Source organism: Panicum hallii, chromosome 3, assembly GCF_002211085.1.
Source record: "Panicum hallii strain FIL2 chromosome 3, PHallii_v3.1, whole genome shotgun sequence".
In the NCBI taxonomy this organism is placed as follows: domain Eukaryota; kingdom Viridiplantae; phylum Streptophyta; class Magnoliopsida; order Poales; family Poaceae; genus Panicum; species Panicum hallii.
Genome location: NC_038044.1, coordinates 12,215,334 through 12,230,451, shown reverse-complemented (window position 1 = coordinate 12,230,451; position 15,118 = coordinate 12,215,334). Strand labels below are relative to the sequence as shown.

The 15,118-nt window shown below is 54.7% G+C and overlaps 3 protein-coding genes across 3 annotated transcripts; 1 reads left to right on the top strand and 2 right to left on the bottom strand.

Annotated features, from left to right (window-relative positions):
• Positions 1–74: 74 nt before the first annotated feature.
• LOC112887153 (aspartic proteinase NANA, chloroplast-like) lies at positions 75–1,716 on the bottom strand. The gene is made up of 2 exons (XM_025953250.1): positions 1,178–1,716; positions 75–1,000 (listed from the first exon to the last, which is right to left on the bottom strand). The coding sequence occupies exons 1-2, from the start codon at positions 1,687–1,689 to the stop codon at positions 178–180; spliced, it is 1,335 nt and encodes a 444-aa protein (XP_025809035.1). The 5' UTR covers positions 1,690–1,716; the 3' UTR covers positions 75–177.
• A 925-nt stretch (positions 1,717–2,641) lies between these two features.
• On the bottom strand, positions 2,642–6,749 carry LOC112883859 (aspartic proteinase NANA, chloroplast-like). The gene is made up of 2 exons (XM_025949114.1): positions 5,974–6,749; positions 2,642–3,673 (listed from the first exon to the last, which is right to left on the bottom strand). The coding sequence occupies exons 1-2, from the start codon at positions 6,528–6,530 to the stop codon at positions 2,821–2,823; spliced, it is 1,410 nt and encodes a 469-aa protein (XP_025804899.1). The 5' UTR covers positions 6,531–6,749; the 3' UTR covers positions 2,642–2,820.
• A 4,011-nt stretch (positions 6,750–10,760) lies between these two features.
• Positions 10,761–11,696, top strand: LOC112885211. The gene is made up of 3 exons (XM_025950865.1): positions 10,761–10,968; positions 11,116–11,352; positions 11,473–11,696. The coding sequence occupies exons 1-3, from the start codon at positions 10,761–10,763 to the stop codon at positions 11,694–11,696; spliced, it is 669 nt and encodes a 222-aa protein (XP_025806650.1).
• The last annotated feature ends 3,422 nt before the right edge of the window (positions 11,697–15,118 follow it).

Here is a 15,118-nt window from a genome sequence, read left to right as displayed (position 1 = left end):
TATGTTGTAGCGTTGTCAGGTTTGAGGCGATGACATCTGTAAGATGCTCATTCAGAAACTTAATTTATGCAGAGCGTTTTTACGGTTTCGTTACGCTAAAATTTGTATCTCAGAAAGTTTTTACATTTTCACTCGAAGGTTCTTGCAATTCGCAAAATCAGCAAGGTCAACGTACGATCATCGAGTGCAGGTCGACTGCTTGAACCTGACCAGCCGGTTCTTGAGGTCGAACTCCCAGAGGTGCTCCTGCTGCAGGATGTTGCCGATCACGGACAGCCCGGGCGACTCGCCCTCCTGCACGCCGATGCATTTCACGCCCGGTTTCACGTCGATCACGTAGCTCTTCGCCGGCGGCTCCAGCCGCGCCGACCCGGCGAACTGAACCGCCAGCTTCGGGATCTCCGGCGCTCCCGGACGGCGCGCCGTCCAGTTGTAGCAGTGCTCGAACGGGTGGAAGGCCACCGTGGGGACCCCGGCCAGGTGCGTGCTCAGCGCCGCGACCACGGCCTTGTACGCCGGGGTGGCCAGGACCGTCAGCGTCGTGCCGGAGTCGAGGATTGTGCCGCCGTTCTTCGTGGCGTCCCACACCTCGGCGGGGATGTCGAGCGCCTTGCCGGCCACGTGGATGGCTTCAACCTTGACGCCGTAGAAGGGCATCTTGGGGTCTAGCAGCAGCTGCGTCTGGGCCGCCGGCGTCGAGTCCTTGGGAGCTGGCCCGGGGCCAAAGGCGAGGTACCCGGTGGCGTCGCGCGGGGCGAGGTGGTCGACGAGGCAGTAGGAGAAGCTGCCCCCGTAGCGCGCGGCGGCGCGGGACGCGAAGGAGATCTTGCTGTTCCCCAGGCTGATCACGCCGTCCGCTGCCTGGAAGCTCTGCCCGTCGTGCGTTGAGGAGCAACCGAGGACCACGTCCTGCATCTGCACCATCTTGCCGTCGGGCAGCGCGATGGTCGCGGAGTCGGTGCCCACCACGCCGCGCGCCCCCGCCGAGCCTTCCTTGTACCTGCCGTGCACAATGGTTTGGTAAGAACTAAGAATACCATTCATTCATCTCCCAATCCAATTATCCAATGGAGGACTGGACTTGTCTGAATGCACGCAGTGCGAAGAACACGATGGAATTGACAGGAAGAAGAAGAGGAGATCGGTGGATGGGCAATGGCGCGGTGGCGGTACTGACCGGTAATCATAGGCGCAGGGGCTGGTGGGCGCGGAACAATTGGCGAGGGAGAAGGGCACGTCCAACTTGCACGTGTCCGACGAGCAAGGGATGGGCGCCCACGACTTGGAGTCCGCGGGGCGGAACACGCGCCCCGGCGGGGTGGCGCCGCCGGCACCATTGCACTTGACCCAGGTGAGGTCGCTGCCGGTGTCCGCCACCAGTGCGAACTCCTGCGCTGGCGTGCCCACAAGGAACTTGACAAAGTACTGCCCCGTGCCGGCGTACGCCCCCGACGACACCGGCAAGGAGACCGCGGACGCACCGACCTCCGCCGCAACCCGCCGGCTCCCGCCTCGGCCCGATGCGATCTTTTGGGTGATGTACGTGTGGCGGTGCCGGTCGTCCATCGCCCGCTCGGCCATGGACGCTCCCGGCGCGGCGGGGACAAGCTCCAGCCTCGCCGACTTGCCGGTCGCGATGGCCGACGCGGCAAGCACGAGCACCACCAGCAGGTTGCCTCGGAACGCCATTTTTGTGATCCTAGATTCCTTCACGTCGTCTCCCTCACACAATGGCAGAAACTACCATGTTTTTCAAGAAAGATATCTAGAAAATCTTTTCGACGTTTGATTGGTGTGCCCTAATTATGGGAAGCAAAGCTAAGCAGAACCAGTGGATGGCATTTGTGCTGACGTGTAATTCCTGAGAAACTAGTTGAATGGACCCTATTTATGGCAAGCAAACACTAACCAATGGACGTTATTTGCGTCGATGTGGCAAGTCCTGAGATACAATACAACGCATGTGTACACACTTAACCTTCAAAAGAAATATCTATAGTATTATTCAAGTTATGCTCCTTTTGAGCTTCCCATATGAAGTTGCTCAAGCTAATCGAAAGCCATCTAGCTGATCCATTTCTTCACGGAATAATGTTCGATGTTTCTATGTATATTTGTGGTCCATGCGTAAACTGTGCGTACCTGATTTCCCATGCAAATCTCATAAATATGCAAGTATTAATAACTTGTGATGCGAGTTCTCATAATGTACTAAACTGTTATCTTCGATGTTCAGTGACTTTGTGAAATTCGTGGAGCTCATCGTATGTTCAGTTTGGGAGATCACAAGACCATACCGATTTCCTGAATCCGCGTTGTCTGCTACCCGTTATCATGAACTTAGCACTATCCCGATTGTTTTCTAGAACTTGGTTGTGCGTGCGCGCGCACCGTATTTCTCTCAGTACTGCAGTGAAATTTTGCAAAGTTTCATTTCACATCGTTCAATTCAGATGATTTTTAGTATGGTTTTAAATTGCCGGCTAAGACGTTTAGCGGTAGGACTGCCGTTACAGCATTTAGCGGGCTAAATGCCACAGCGGCTGCCCTTCCAGCTATTTAAAACCTTGTTTTTACAAGTCAGGTCCATTTTGTGTGTTGAGTTCCATGACCCTGCGGTCTGAGGTCTGAACAGAGATTCTTTGCAGTCAGGCGAGCAAATTCGAGCTGCAAATCACAAGAAGTGCAGAAGCGCGATTTCAGCTGAACATTTTCCCATCGCGCTAAAACTTATCTTTCCATTTAGAGAAACACTCACTCGAAGGCCGTTACAAATTTATCAAGACGATGGATGGATTAATCGTGTGCGCGCCGTCAGAATCATTGGGCGCAGCGCGTGTGCTTGAATCGGAGCCACCGGTCCCTGAGGTCGAACTCCCAGAGGTGCTCCTGCTGCAGGATGTTACCGATGACCGACACCCCGGGCCACGCCCCCTCCTGCACGCCGATGCACTTCACCCCGGGCGCCGCGTCGATCACGTAGCTCTTCGCCGGCGGCAGCAGCCGCGCCGACCCGGCGAAGTGCAACTCCAGCTCCGGGATCTCCGGCGCGCCGGCCGTCCAGTTGTAGCAGTACTCGAACGGGTCCATGCTCACCCTCGGCAGCCCCGCGAGCTGCTTGCTCAGCGCCGCGACCACGGCCTTGTACGCCGGGGTGGCGAGGATCGTGAGGCTCGTCCCCGAGTCGAGGATCGCGCCGCCGTTCCTTTCGACGTCCCAGACCTCCGCGGGGATGTCGAGCGCCTCGCCGGCCACGTAGACGGTGTCCACCGTCACGGCGTAGAACGGGCTCATCCGGCGGTCGAGCAGCAGCGGCGTCTGCTCCGGCGCGGGGGGCGCGGAGGCGGGGCTTGGGGCGGCGGCGTCCTCGGGCCCCGGGCCGAAGGTGAGGTAGCTGGTGGCGTTGCGCGGGGCGAGGTGGTCGACGAGGCAGTAGGAGAAGCGGCCCCCGAAGCGCGCGGCGGCGCGGGACGCGAAGGAGATGTTGCTGTTGCCCAGGCTGAGGACGCCGTCGGAGGACTGGAAGCTCTGGCCGTCGTACGAGGCCGTGCAGCCCAGCACCACGCCCTGCAGCTTGGCGCGCCTGCTGCTGTCCGCGCCGGTGTTCCCGGACAGCGCGATGGTCGCCGAGTCCGTGCCCACCACGCCGCGCGCCGCCGAGCCGTCCTTGTACCTGCCACGACGGTTAGGTAACGTTAGTTCCGCGTCAGCATGAGTAGTGGCCACATGGAAAGATTCTGCAGCAACACGCTGAAATAATGCTTACAAAAAAATGGCACGGGTCTAGCTCGAAATGCACTTGTAAATTACTAGTACTGGATTAGAGGTGATGTCAGTGGTATGATTCGAGTTGGGACCGGACCCAGGCCTTTTTGGGGGTCGGCATCGATGCAGGAGCCGGCTTGCAAGACACTCATCCTGGATATGGTCTGAATCAGAATCGTTAGACAGTTGGAAAACGGAAAGATACGTCTCGTCATGAACTGTAAAGCGGAGCTCAATGAGCGGGCAAAGTGGCTGGAAAAGCGTAATCCCAACTCATACGATGGTTACGGCCGGGACAGAGCCTTGGATCGTAAAATGGACTAGTCGTCAGAGGTTCCAAAGTTCAGCACATTTCCATTTCAGAATTTTTTTTTTCTTCCAGTTCGGTTAGTACGGTGCATTTGACCAATTAAACTGTAATTGTTAGCTGTAAAGCATGCTACGTAGCTAGCGACCACCGATGGCAACGAGACCGGTCAAAAGCCGAGCTGGACAACGAGATCGCTCAAGGATAGACGAAGCACTCAGACAGCTTGAATCAGCAACGCGTTTACTGTGCTCCCACCATACAGCCAGTACGAGGCCGAGCAGCAGTACAGTACTAGAGCCTAGCATACACACCATCACCAATCGCAGTAACAGCTCCAGAGACAGAAGCGTCTGGGCACGGGTCATCCGGATAAATGGCAAGTTCCGGAAACATTTAGCTTCTCGACGTTTTCAATCTGCCAGAAGAAGGGGGCCACGAGCCGTCCCCCGGGGAAGCCAGCCAGCCTAGCCTGCCTGAGCACATGGCGCGCGCGCGCCGAGCACCTGCTCCGCGGCACCTCTGCTCGTGTTCGGCGAGGCCGCGGCGTCACCCGTCAGCCAGCGCCGCGGGCGACAAGTTGCCACCCCCCCCCCCCCCCACCCCCAATTTTAAAAGCCCGGAGCCCGGAAGCGACAGCGCATCGGCGGCCGCGACGCCGCCCTACGGTAACGTGCGCGCCATGATCGGGGGCGTGCCTGCCGAGCCCCGCGGCCGGGTCGCGCAGGGCAGAGCGACTGGTGCCGGTAACAGGATTTAAATGTGAGCTCCGTGCCCCTCCCGTCCCGTCCCCACGACGCGCCCCGGCCCCGGCGGCAACCAGACCACCTCAACTACGGGGGTGTTCGTTTCCGGCTACCTAAATTTTAGAGGGGTCATATCAAAGAGAATCTTATCATTTAGAAGTATTAAATAAAGTCTAATTACAAAACTAATTGCAGAACCCTAGTGCTAATTCGCGAGACGAATCTAATGAGGTATATTAGTCCATGATTAGCGAACAATTACTGTAGCATCACTGTGGCAAATTATGGATTAATTAGGCTCTTTAAATTTGTCTCGCGAATTAGCATCTAGCTGTGCAAAAAGTTTTATAAACAGATTTTATTTAGTACTTCTAAATAGCAAGATTCTCTTTGATGTGATGGGTCTAAAGTTTAGATAGGAGGAAACGAACAGGCCCTACATTAACGCCGCATCCTCGCATCCATCCGATTTGGCAGCCTGGAGACTCCCCACTCGTAGCAGTACGGCGTACCGGCTGGTCAATCCCTAACATTACTGGGTGTCGCCGTGAACCGTGTCCTACCGTTTCAACTGGAGCTTGCTCGCAGGGAGAGGAGTGAAGTGCAAGAAATGCGAGACAACCACAGGGCACATGGAGAGCTGGAGGCCATCGACCCAACGCCAGCTTCCGATCGAATCGGCCGGCCCCAGAAGAAAAGGGCAGGGCGGGCACGCACAACCGAGCACGAACTCGTGTGCACATCAACCCGGCCGCGCCCCGACCCGAGCACGTCAGGCGAGCGTGCCAATTGAATGCCGCGCTCTGCCGCGGCGAGGCCGGCAGAGCAGGGGGCGCGCGCGCCCGGTAAAAATGCTGCGCGAGTAATGGCGCGCGCGAGATCCTGACCCACCCACCCTGCCCACCAACCAACACTTACTCCTGCCGCTGCCTGCCTCGGGGCTGCGGGCGCCAGCCGGCCGGCAGCGGCCGTGTCGTCGCCCCCCGGAGCCGGAACCACCAGGGCCGTATCGTACAGAGGTCCGGTGGAGTGGCGAGCACGCGTCAGTGGAGCGAGCGGTACGAGGTGATCGATCGATGGAGTACGAGGCACGGCAATGGCATCGAGAGGGGGGAGGGAGGAGGGGAGAGGTGTGCGGTGGCGGGGGGCACTGACCGGTAGTCGTAGGCGCAGGGGCTGGCCGGCGTGGAGCAGTTGGCGAGGGAGAAGGGCACGTAGGACGTGCACGTGTCGGAGGAGCACGCGATGGGCGCCCACGACTTGGAGGCGGCGGGCCGGAACTCGCGCGCCGGCGGCTGCGCGTCCGGCGGCGACCCGGCGGCGCCGCGGCACTTGACCCAGGTGAGGTCGCTGCCGGTGTCCGCCACCAGCACGAACGGCTGCGCGGGGGTGCCCACGCGGAACCGCACGAAGTACTGGCCCGTGCCGGTGTAGGCCCCCGACGAGAGCGGCATGGCGAACGCCGACGCGCCCACCTCCGCCGCGCGGCGGCGCGACGCCAGCGTGGACCTGATGTACGCGTGCCGGTTCCGGTCGTCCCGCGCGCGGTCGGCGAGGGACGCGCCCGGCGCGGAGGGGATCAGCCTCAGCCGCGCCGACTTCCTGCCGTGCCGGTGCCGGTGCTGGTGCGGGTGCCGCCCGCCGCTCGCCGCGGTCGCCGAGGCGAGCGCGAGCAGCACGAGCAGCGCCAGCACGTGGCCGCGCGCCGCCATTTCTTCGATCCTACCTGCTCCCTTCACGCCGCCTTCCTCTCGCTCACGCAGTGGCAATGGCAAGTGACAGAAGCAGCAGGCGCAGCAAGGAAGCAAGCAACACTCTGCTACGCGAGAGGAGCGGCCATTCCGATCGCCTCCCCTGCCTCCCGCCTCCTCGAGCAGTCGAGCTCTGCCCCGTGTGCTTTTTGGCTGCGTGCGTCCGGCACGGCGATGGGGAGACGGCGTCTTTTATAAACACAAGGCGCGGCACCCGCTGCTGCCTGCTGCCTGCTGCCTGCTGCTGCGCTGCCCGTGGATAGAACGCGGTTGGGTTGGGTCGGCTTGTGCGCGCTTCGTTGGCAATTGACAAGTGTGATTGATTGCCGGGGTCGGGGATCGTTTCCTGCCTCGGGTTCGGTCTCCGATCGCTTCCGGGGCGAGATTTGCTGTCCATTCGTGGGCCTCGGGCCCTCCTCACCCGTAGGCTAGTTGCAAGCCATGTTCATGTGGTGGGTCTCGCTACTCTCCTCCCTCATCCGTGGCTTTTAGAAACTGTACCAGAAAGCAGCATCTTTACGAATATGAACCCAGAGAAGGCAGCCTCTGCAAATCAAACCTTCGTCGGCAAAAAATGGTAGAAATCCTGTTCTACATGCAGGACTGCTGATCATTTTTGCTGTTCTTTCTCTAAAAACAAAGATTGCCGGTCCATGTTCAAGTGAAAATTAAGGGCAATGCGATCTGCAGAAGATGCCGACGGCGAGAAATGCATGCTGCCGTTTTTGCCATGCGCCCATGCGCAGCGGATTCCTGTTGCCAGATTTCGAGGCCGGCCATAGGATGCCAATCACCGTTCCAACAGCCGGATTCGCGACCGTCGGGCCGTGATTGGCGATTCCAATCAGATCGCAAGAGGCCCGGTTCTCCAATCAGCACGGGCGCCGAACCCGGACACGCAGCAGTAGCCTGATTACATGCCACTCGGCTCTTGTACTTGCGTGCAAGATCTGGGCCCAATCAGATCAAGCAAACAAAACGTCCAAATCGGCAACTACTATAGAGCATATCGCGAGGCGCTGCACGTTATCCCGCCCGAACCGTGCCATGTTGCTTTGGTGCACCCAGGCGCGTCCACGTACAGGCACCCCCGTCGTTTCCCCCCATTCCCTCCCGTAGTCCCGTGCACTACCATTGGCACATGCCGCCGTCCAGGAGGAAGCAGCACGATCGATAGCAAAGTTTTTGACCGGGCGCGGAGCCACGTGTCACCCGGCGGCGCGCGGCTCCTTCCGCTGACGCGTGCGGGGGCGCAAGCATAGGTGCCAGGTGGCACGTCGGGCGGTGACGTGTGTGGTGGGTGTGACGTGCACGGCTGCACTACGCACTCGCTGGCTGCGAGAGTGTAACCTTTACACCTCGTTCCCCCGCCGTGCGTCCGCGTCGTCGTCAAGGGCGGTGACGCACGCGCGGCGGCACGCGGCAGCCGCCGTAGCGCCTGGCGCCTCACAAGGTGGCGGGTGGCCGGCGCGCGCGCGACGACGAGACCGTGCAGGTAAAACCCTGGCCGGACAAGTCATCGGCTAGCTCATCGATCGGACGGTCAAACCGCCGCCGCAGTCGGCAAGATCACGATGCTCTCGATATTTTCCTGGCACCGTACGCGTAGTCGCATACATGCACGCGCAGATGATCGTGGTCGTGGGTAGATTCTTACAGCGATGCATGAGCTAGACAGTACAGACCTAGAGGTACAGGTAGTCCCGGCCGGCAACCTCCACAGCTCACGGGTGTGCGAGCGAGGCGAGAGGGCACAGTGATCTTGAGCTAGCGCGCACCAAATCCGCCCAGAAAAGGCGAGGGGGAAGACCGGCCGCACCAGACGACGACGCTGCAGCAGGTGGGGGGACGCGAACATGGCATCATACGATAAAACAATACGAACCGAGACAGACAGACAGGGATGCTCGATCGATCGCCATGTTTGTATATAGTGACTGAGTGGGCGCCGCTGCTGCTCGGTAGTGGCCGTGAAGGGCCAGCTAGAGGGCAGCAGCAGCAGGGCCTGCCCGGGTCGTATCGGATGGACGGATCGGACCAGCGGAAAAGAAAAGAATCGCATGCTATGGCATGGCATGGGGTCGGGTGCCGCTGCGGCGAGGAAACACGATGATGGCGAGCAACGAAAAGCCGGGGCCTGGTCACATGGGCACGCTGTGCGCATCGTTACGGAACTCGCCGCAGGGCGCGCTCGCGTTCGTGCGCTCGGGCGGCCTTCGGATACGGCCAGAATCATGCAGCTGCGGGCGGCCGGCGAGAACGCCGTTATCCTTTTGTGATTGGATGCTGTGCGTATGTCGGTATGCTCGTGTAGCTGTACGTATAATTCCGGTGGGGCCATGCTCGTACTACCGTACGTTTAGCTCCTCGCTTTGGAGTTTGAACGAATCGATCTGCGGGGTCCGTTCCGCCTGTGTCTTCGACTGCGCAGGTCCCGGGCGCTTTGTTGACCTGGCGGCCGGCTTGGCACGCGTGGCGCCCGTCGAGACGGCCACGGTGTTCCATGGTGGCTGGCTACTGAATCTTGTTTCCAGAGTTCAGGCTTTCAGCTCGCCGTTTCGCTCTTCCGATCCGTGGAGGATGTGGGCACGTAGCTTGATCGTCCAGGCTTTGCCTTTCGCTTTTCTTAACGAACGAACTGCCTGCCTGGGACTATGAGTCTTCTGGCCGCTTGATTCTCTTTATCTACCTGGACTATGATCAGCTCCGAGCTCTCATCATCATTGGGATCCACGCACGCGCCGTCATGATTCGATCGCCTGGTTGTTCCACTGGCCTTAATCGAGCAAGTGATCATTGTTCATCACTGCCTGCTGCTTGCATTGCATGGCCTCTCGCGATATCATCGCTCCTTGAAACTTTAAGCCAAGTTGCAGCCACCGAGATGCGTGAGTTAACCTTAACTTCTCATCCGATTTGCTGTGTACATATACGAGGAACTTGGTGGTATGGTATCCGTGTTTCTCAACCGGCTGAACCGTGTAGAAATTAGCCCCCATGTCTACCGCAGTTCTGTACCCACTTCGTTCACCCGATATATAGCCTGCTCTGAACTCTGAACTCCTCTTCTGCTTTCCGTGTATGGGCATTTTCTGAACTCTGAACTCATTCTCATTTCACAATGCCAGCTAGTTTGTCTGGCGAAATTTACCCGACTTGGGTCCTATTGTCAGCTACTTGCAGATCTATAAAGTTCCCGAATAGAGTGTCAGAATGGCTCACGACCTGGACGTACTGGCCCTAGGGCTGACTCCAACCCGGCTCAGCCAATTTGGGCAGCCATTTTGTGGTTTGCAAGGCCGAGCTATTTTGCCAGCCCACCTTGGCCCGCCGGGTCTCCAACGCGCCGAGCCAGAATGGCTCCCGCAGCCTGCGAAAGTGTGGTTGGCGCCAAAGCAGGGACATTTCCCTCGTCCGCCATCCCGAACCGTAGAGGGCATGCCTCGCCTGTTGGCGCGCGACGATTTTCGGCCGGCGCGACCTGCCGGAGGCGGCGGCGCGAGTGCGACGGCAGGACCCACCTGCCCCTCCCCTGCATTTGTAGGAACGACGGCGCCTTCCCTATCAACTGGACCCTACGACGGCGCGAGCGTTGTCCGGTTTACTCCTTGGTACGACGGCACGACGGCGCGACGACGAACACAGGTAATGTTCCTGGCGGCCTTCTTGTGATCGATCTCCGTATTGCCGTAGTAATGGTGCTCTGGTTTACTCGCAGGATCTCCCCCAATCATCTCCATGTCGTCGGTGCGGCTTGTGTCAGGCGTGTTCTCGAGTGCACGCAAGAGAAGGCTCCGTCTTGAAGCCGAGGCGAGTCAGGCCGTCCTCCTGGCCACATCACGCCGTACTCGAAAATGGGGTGGATCAGTTCCGATGCATCGTGTTATTTTGAGGGATAGGGAAGGCGCTTGGGCTGAGCTTGTGAAGCGTTACTTCGCGGAACAACCTATGTTCGACGACGCCACATTCCGCCGCCGGTAAAGATGGCACCTACAAGCAATTGATTAGTCAGATTATTGTATTGCAATTTGTTAACAATCGCTTGTATGACTGTGTTGTAGTTTTCGGATGAAAAAAAGTGTATTTAACAACATCTATGAGAAGCTTGCTGCCAAGAACGAATATTTTCAGCAGAGAGCCGATGGCCTTGGACGCATGGGATTTCATGGCAAGCATAAGTGCGTTGTGGCTATGCGGATGCTTGCCTATGGCACTATAGCTGACTCCCTTGATGATGGTTATGCCATGGCAGAGAGTACCGTTTTGGAATGTGTTAAGGAGTTTGCCAGCACGATCATTTCTGAGTTTGAAGAAGACTACCTAAGACCACCTAACCAGGCTGAGTTGAATCGGATTCTTGCAGAGAATGAGGCTCGAGGCTTTCCCGGGATGATTGGAAGTATCGATTGCATGCATTGGGAGTGGGGTTCTTGTCCGGTTAGTTGGCAAGGGCAATATATTGGACGAAAGGGGCGACCGACTGTTGTCCTTGAGGCTATTGCAACAAAAGACTTGCGTGTTTGGCATGCATTCTTTGGAATGCCAGGATCAAGCAATGACTTGAATGTGTTGGATCGCTCACATGTGTTTGATGATCTGGCCAATGGAAGAACTCACCCCGTAGAATACTTTGTGAATGGTAACAAGTATGATATGACATACTATCTTGCCGATAAGATATATCCTGATTGGGCGACGTTTGTTAAAACTAAAAGTGACCCTATAAATTCGAAGGACAAGACATTCGCCGAAGCTCAAGAAGCTGCAAGAAAGGATGTGGAACGTTGTTTTGGTGTCCTTCAGTCGAAGTTTCGGATAATTCAACAAGCCGGGAGACTCTGGAGTCCTCAAGATATAAATACCATAATGCGTGCATGTATCATTCTTCACAACATGATTATAGAGTCGGAGCGGGACATGGAGACAGATGAGAACGAGTTTCGTGAGGCCAATGACCCACCAATTCTTAGGGACAGAACTATAACCGAGCTTAATGACTACATGGCTGCATACCATAAAATCCAGGACCGGCCGACATCCAAGCGCCTGCAACAAGACCTCATTGAGCACCATTGGATGTTGAAAGGAAACGAGATAGGGCCATATGCGCGGAGGTCTCGGCAGTAGTTGAATTTCAGTGGTCATTTTGGTGGTCTTGAATTGCAGTGGTTATTTGGTGTAGTAGTAGTAGTAGTCGTCACGTTCTAGTAGTAGTAGTCAGGTTCTGGACTTTCTAGTAGTAGTCAGGTTCTGGACTTTCTAGTAGTACTCAGGTTCTAGTAGTAGTAGTCAGGTTCTTTTGCTGTGTTCTGGCTCTCGAGTACCAGAACATTGTTGTTGTAAATATTTACAAGAACATTGGAATCAGGTCCTGCTAGGTCTTGTGTTGTGTAATCAGGTACCAGGTACCAGAACAATGTGTAGGTGTCGAGTACCAGAATAATGTGTAATCAGAACATTGTTGTTATAAATATTTACAAGAACATTGTAATCAGGTCCTGCTAGGTCTTGTGTTGTGTAATCAGGTACCAGAACAATGTGTAGGTGTCGAGTACCAGAACTTGTTGTAATCAGAACATTGTTGTTGCTCTCGGGTACCAGACAGCTCTCGAGTACCAGACAACATGGCAAACATAGTACATCAGGTCCACATGCTCCAATGTTACAAATGAAATGGCAAACATAGTACATCAGGTCCACACACATATTGGTCACACATAATCTTACACATCAGTTTTGTTCAACAATAAGAAATTTAACACATGAAATCACTGAAATCAAACATAATACATCAGGGGTGATGGTCATCTGTAGCACCAGAGGTAGATTTAGCCGGGTTTATTCCTTCCTTCTCCAGTATGTCTCTCTGTTTCTTGGCAATCCAAAACCGAACAGAAGGACAGAAAGAATTCAGATCAGTGAACATTATTTGGGCTTCAGTCTGAAACCTGTTGGTTTCCATTATATCTCTTTGTAGCTTGATCTGTTCAAGGGAAACTTCCCTTTGGTCACGAGAGATCTCCCTCTGCAGTTCAATTTTCTTCTCCCCTTGTTCAATCTTAGCAAGCAATGCTTTTTGCTGTAGGTCAAACTTCGCCCGTTCAATAGCAATCAACTCTTCCTTCTGTTTTGCTTCTTGTTCATCTAGCTGCTGTCCTCTATTATGTATTTTCTGCAACATTTCGACAGCAACACTTACGATGACTCCTCTACAGCTGTACGCCGCTTCTTCACGCTGTCACGGCCTTCCGGTCTTTCAATCTGTGCACGAGTAGCAGGGGTCTCCAATGCAGGAGCTGGCTGATTATCTTTGTTCACAGGCTGTTTAGGCTTGTTGCACTCCAACAGGTAATTGTTCCATTTTGGTTCTTCACGCATTATCTCCCAACAATGTGCAAACTGCCATGGTTTGGTTTGCTCATAAACTCTTATAGCATCTTTGACCTGCAGACAACCAGTACAATTTGAAGCAGACAACCAGTACAATGAGACATAAGTCAATACCTTATCCAAATCATTCTTGCCACTTTCATTCCTTCTCTGAATAGCCGAATGAATTGCAGTAAATTTGCTCACTGCCTTTCGTATTGTAGTCCATCGGTTCTGAATAGAGACTTGGGTTCTATTGCTACCTATGTCCCAATTCTCAAGAAAATACTTATGCAGTCTAGCATAAAATGCATTGCTAGTCTGGGATGCACCTGCAATCATTTTAAGAACTATGTAATTTTGTGTGGTCATTATGTCAATATTCTATGAAGATTACAATGACCCTGTGTGGCAAAAGGTACCTGTGCATGCATGCATCTGTGGAAATGTTGAGCCATCCAGACACTATGACCCTATCCTCTTGAGGGAGGAATGCTTTACCACGATGAGAAAACCCTTTCTTGTTGGCAGCACCGGTGGCAAATTGCTCCCCATCTATCTCCTCAATTTCTTCAGTGTTTACTTGAGATGGCACATTGGGTTCACTAAATTCCTTCAGTCCAAAAGCAGTGGAATTAGGCACAATTTTTTAACATGTAACTCTCTACAAACAATGAAGAAAAGTAAAGATATACCATGTGTGTAGTTTGCAACTCCAAATCGAAGTCATTTGCCATGAACACTTCGGATGCATTGGTATTACCACCATATCCTGACAAATGCCCCTCCATTCTGCAATAACATATGCAATCAATTGCAAGTTCAGATCACAAAGAACACACATGCAAGTTCAGAATATAGTACATATATATTACAAGAAATATGGTGCATTGCAACAGGTCTCACGAAGTTCAGATCACAAGAAACACAAAGTCTAGTACATATAAATTACATAAACAGGGTGTACTGCAAAAGGTCTCACAAACACACAAACTTAGTTCAGAGTTCCACATAACAAGATACATAAAGCCTCCTCTAAAACACTGGAATAACTAGGCATCACTGTCAGAGGAAGGGTGGTAGCATCGGCCATGGAGTCAATGGCGAAATCAAGGGTCTTCTCAGGGGACGTCATCTGGAATGGGAAGGGGACGCAAACAAGTTAGACCCGATCCCCTTCTTCCCCATCCAGATTTTGAGGCTCTGCGGCACAGCAGAGTAGAAATGCTATTGGAATCGAACAAAACCGCGCAAATACACTCGTACCTAGCAAATCTAGATCGATTGGGGAACCCTAGGGTACCCATCGGTTCCCCATCCCATGGATAGCTCGCCGTGCATGCGAAATCTGACCCAGAACCCTAGGGTAGAACAACGAATCGAGGTGGGGAAGGTCAAGGCGAAGCTCACCTTGCTCGCCGGCGTGTCTGCGCCGCCTGGGTCGTCGCTTCCCTGCTCCTCTTCCGCGTCGCTCGTCGTCCGCCTGGTCCTCTGCGGGAGAGCTGGTCGTTTGTTTCGGGCGGGCTGGCGGTTGGCCGAATCGCGTTTGCCTCCGGGCCGAGCGGGCGGCATTTTGCCGCTTCTCTCTCCTAGAATCCATTTTGCAACGCGCGTTTGCATGCCGGGTTGGACGCGGTGCCGTGCGCTACAGTGCCGCTGCGGGAGCCAATTTACATTTGCCTTGGCTGTTGGCGCGCCGGTTGGAGCGAGTCTAACTGCTAACTGCCGATTACGGATTTGTGGAACCAAGCCACATGCCCTGTAGGAACTCGGCCAAAGCACATGGCAGAGGCGCGGCAGGGATGTCACTCCTCTTCGTTTGTTCCAGCAAATAGTCCAATTGATTTGACTACCACATGTTTGGTACTGTATCAGTAGTACTGGAATGAATTAAAAGTGTTGCGGCTAACATCTTCTTTTGTTTTTTATGGCTGAACAGGTTTAGGCTAGGCTGTCCAAGGAAGAACGACCGATGGAGTTATAGGTCTTTCTTCAGAAAAGATGTTTTATAGGTTACCGCTACATTGTTCAGAGCCTATGTGGCCAGAACTGAAACTTCCTGGTCAGTACTTGGGAGTCGCAGAATGCAGACCAATCATCATGCAAAGATGAATAACCTTGGCAGTTATACCGTCGATCTTGATTGAACTGGGGTGTTTGATTCTTCAGGCTTATTTTAT

What these genes read in the sequence shown, in the direction of transcription:
- LOC112883859 (XM_025949114.1), bottom strand. Translation starts at nt 6,530, where the DNA reads ATGGCGGCGCGCGGCCACGTGCTGGCGCTGCTCGTGCTGCTCGCGCTC. An exon ending in CCCTGCGCCTACGACTACCG is followed by an intron (nt 3,674 to 5,973) that starts GTCAGTGCCCCC and finishes CCGTCGTGGCAG; the next exon opens with GTACAAGGACGGCTCGGCGG.
- LOC112887153 (XM_025953250.1), bottom strand. Translation starts at nt 1,689, where the DNA reads ATGGCGTTCCGAGGCAACCTGCTGGTGGTGCTCGTGCTTGCCGCGTCG. An exon ending in CCCTGCGCCTATGATTACCG is followed by an intron (nt 1,001 to 1,177) that starts GTCAGTACCGCC and finishes TGTGCACGGCAG; the next exon opens with GTACAAGGAAGGCTCGGCGG.
- LOC112885211 (XM_025950865.1), top strand. Translation starts at nt 10,761, where the DNA reads ATGCGGATGCTTGCCTATGGCACTATAGCTGACTCCCTTGATGATGGT. An exon ending in CTTTCCCGGGATGATTGGAA is followed by an intron (nt 10,969 to 11,115) that starts GTATCGATTGCA and finishes TTGGAATGCCAG; the next exon opens with GATCAAGCAATGACTTGAAT. An exon ending in TGCAAGAAAGGATGTGGAAC is followed by an intron (nt 11,353 to 11,472) that starts GTTGTTTTGGTG and finishes ACATGATTATAG; the next exon opens with AGTCGGAGCGGGACATGGAG.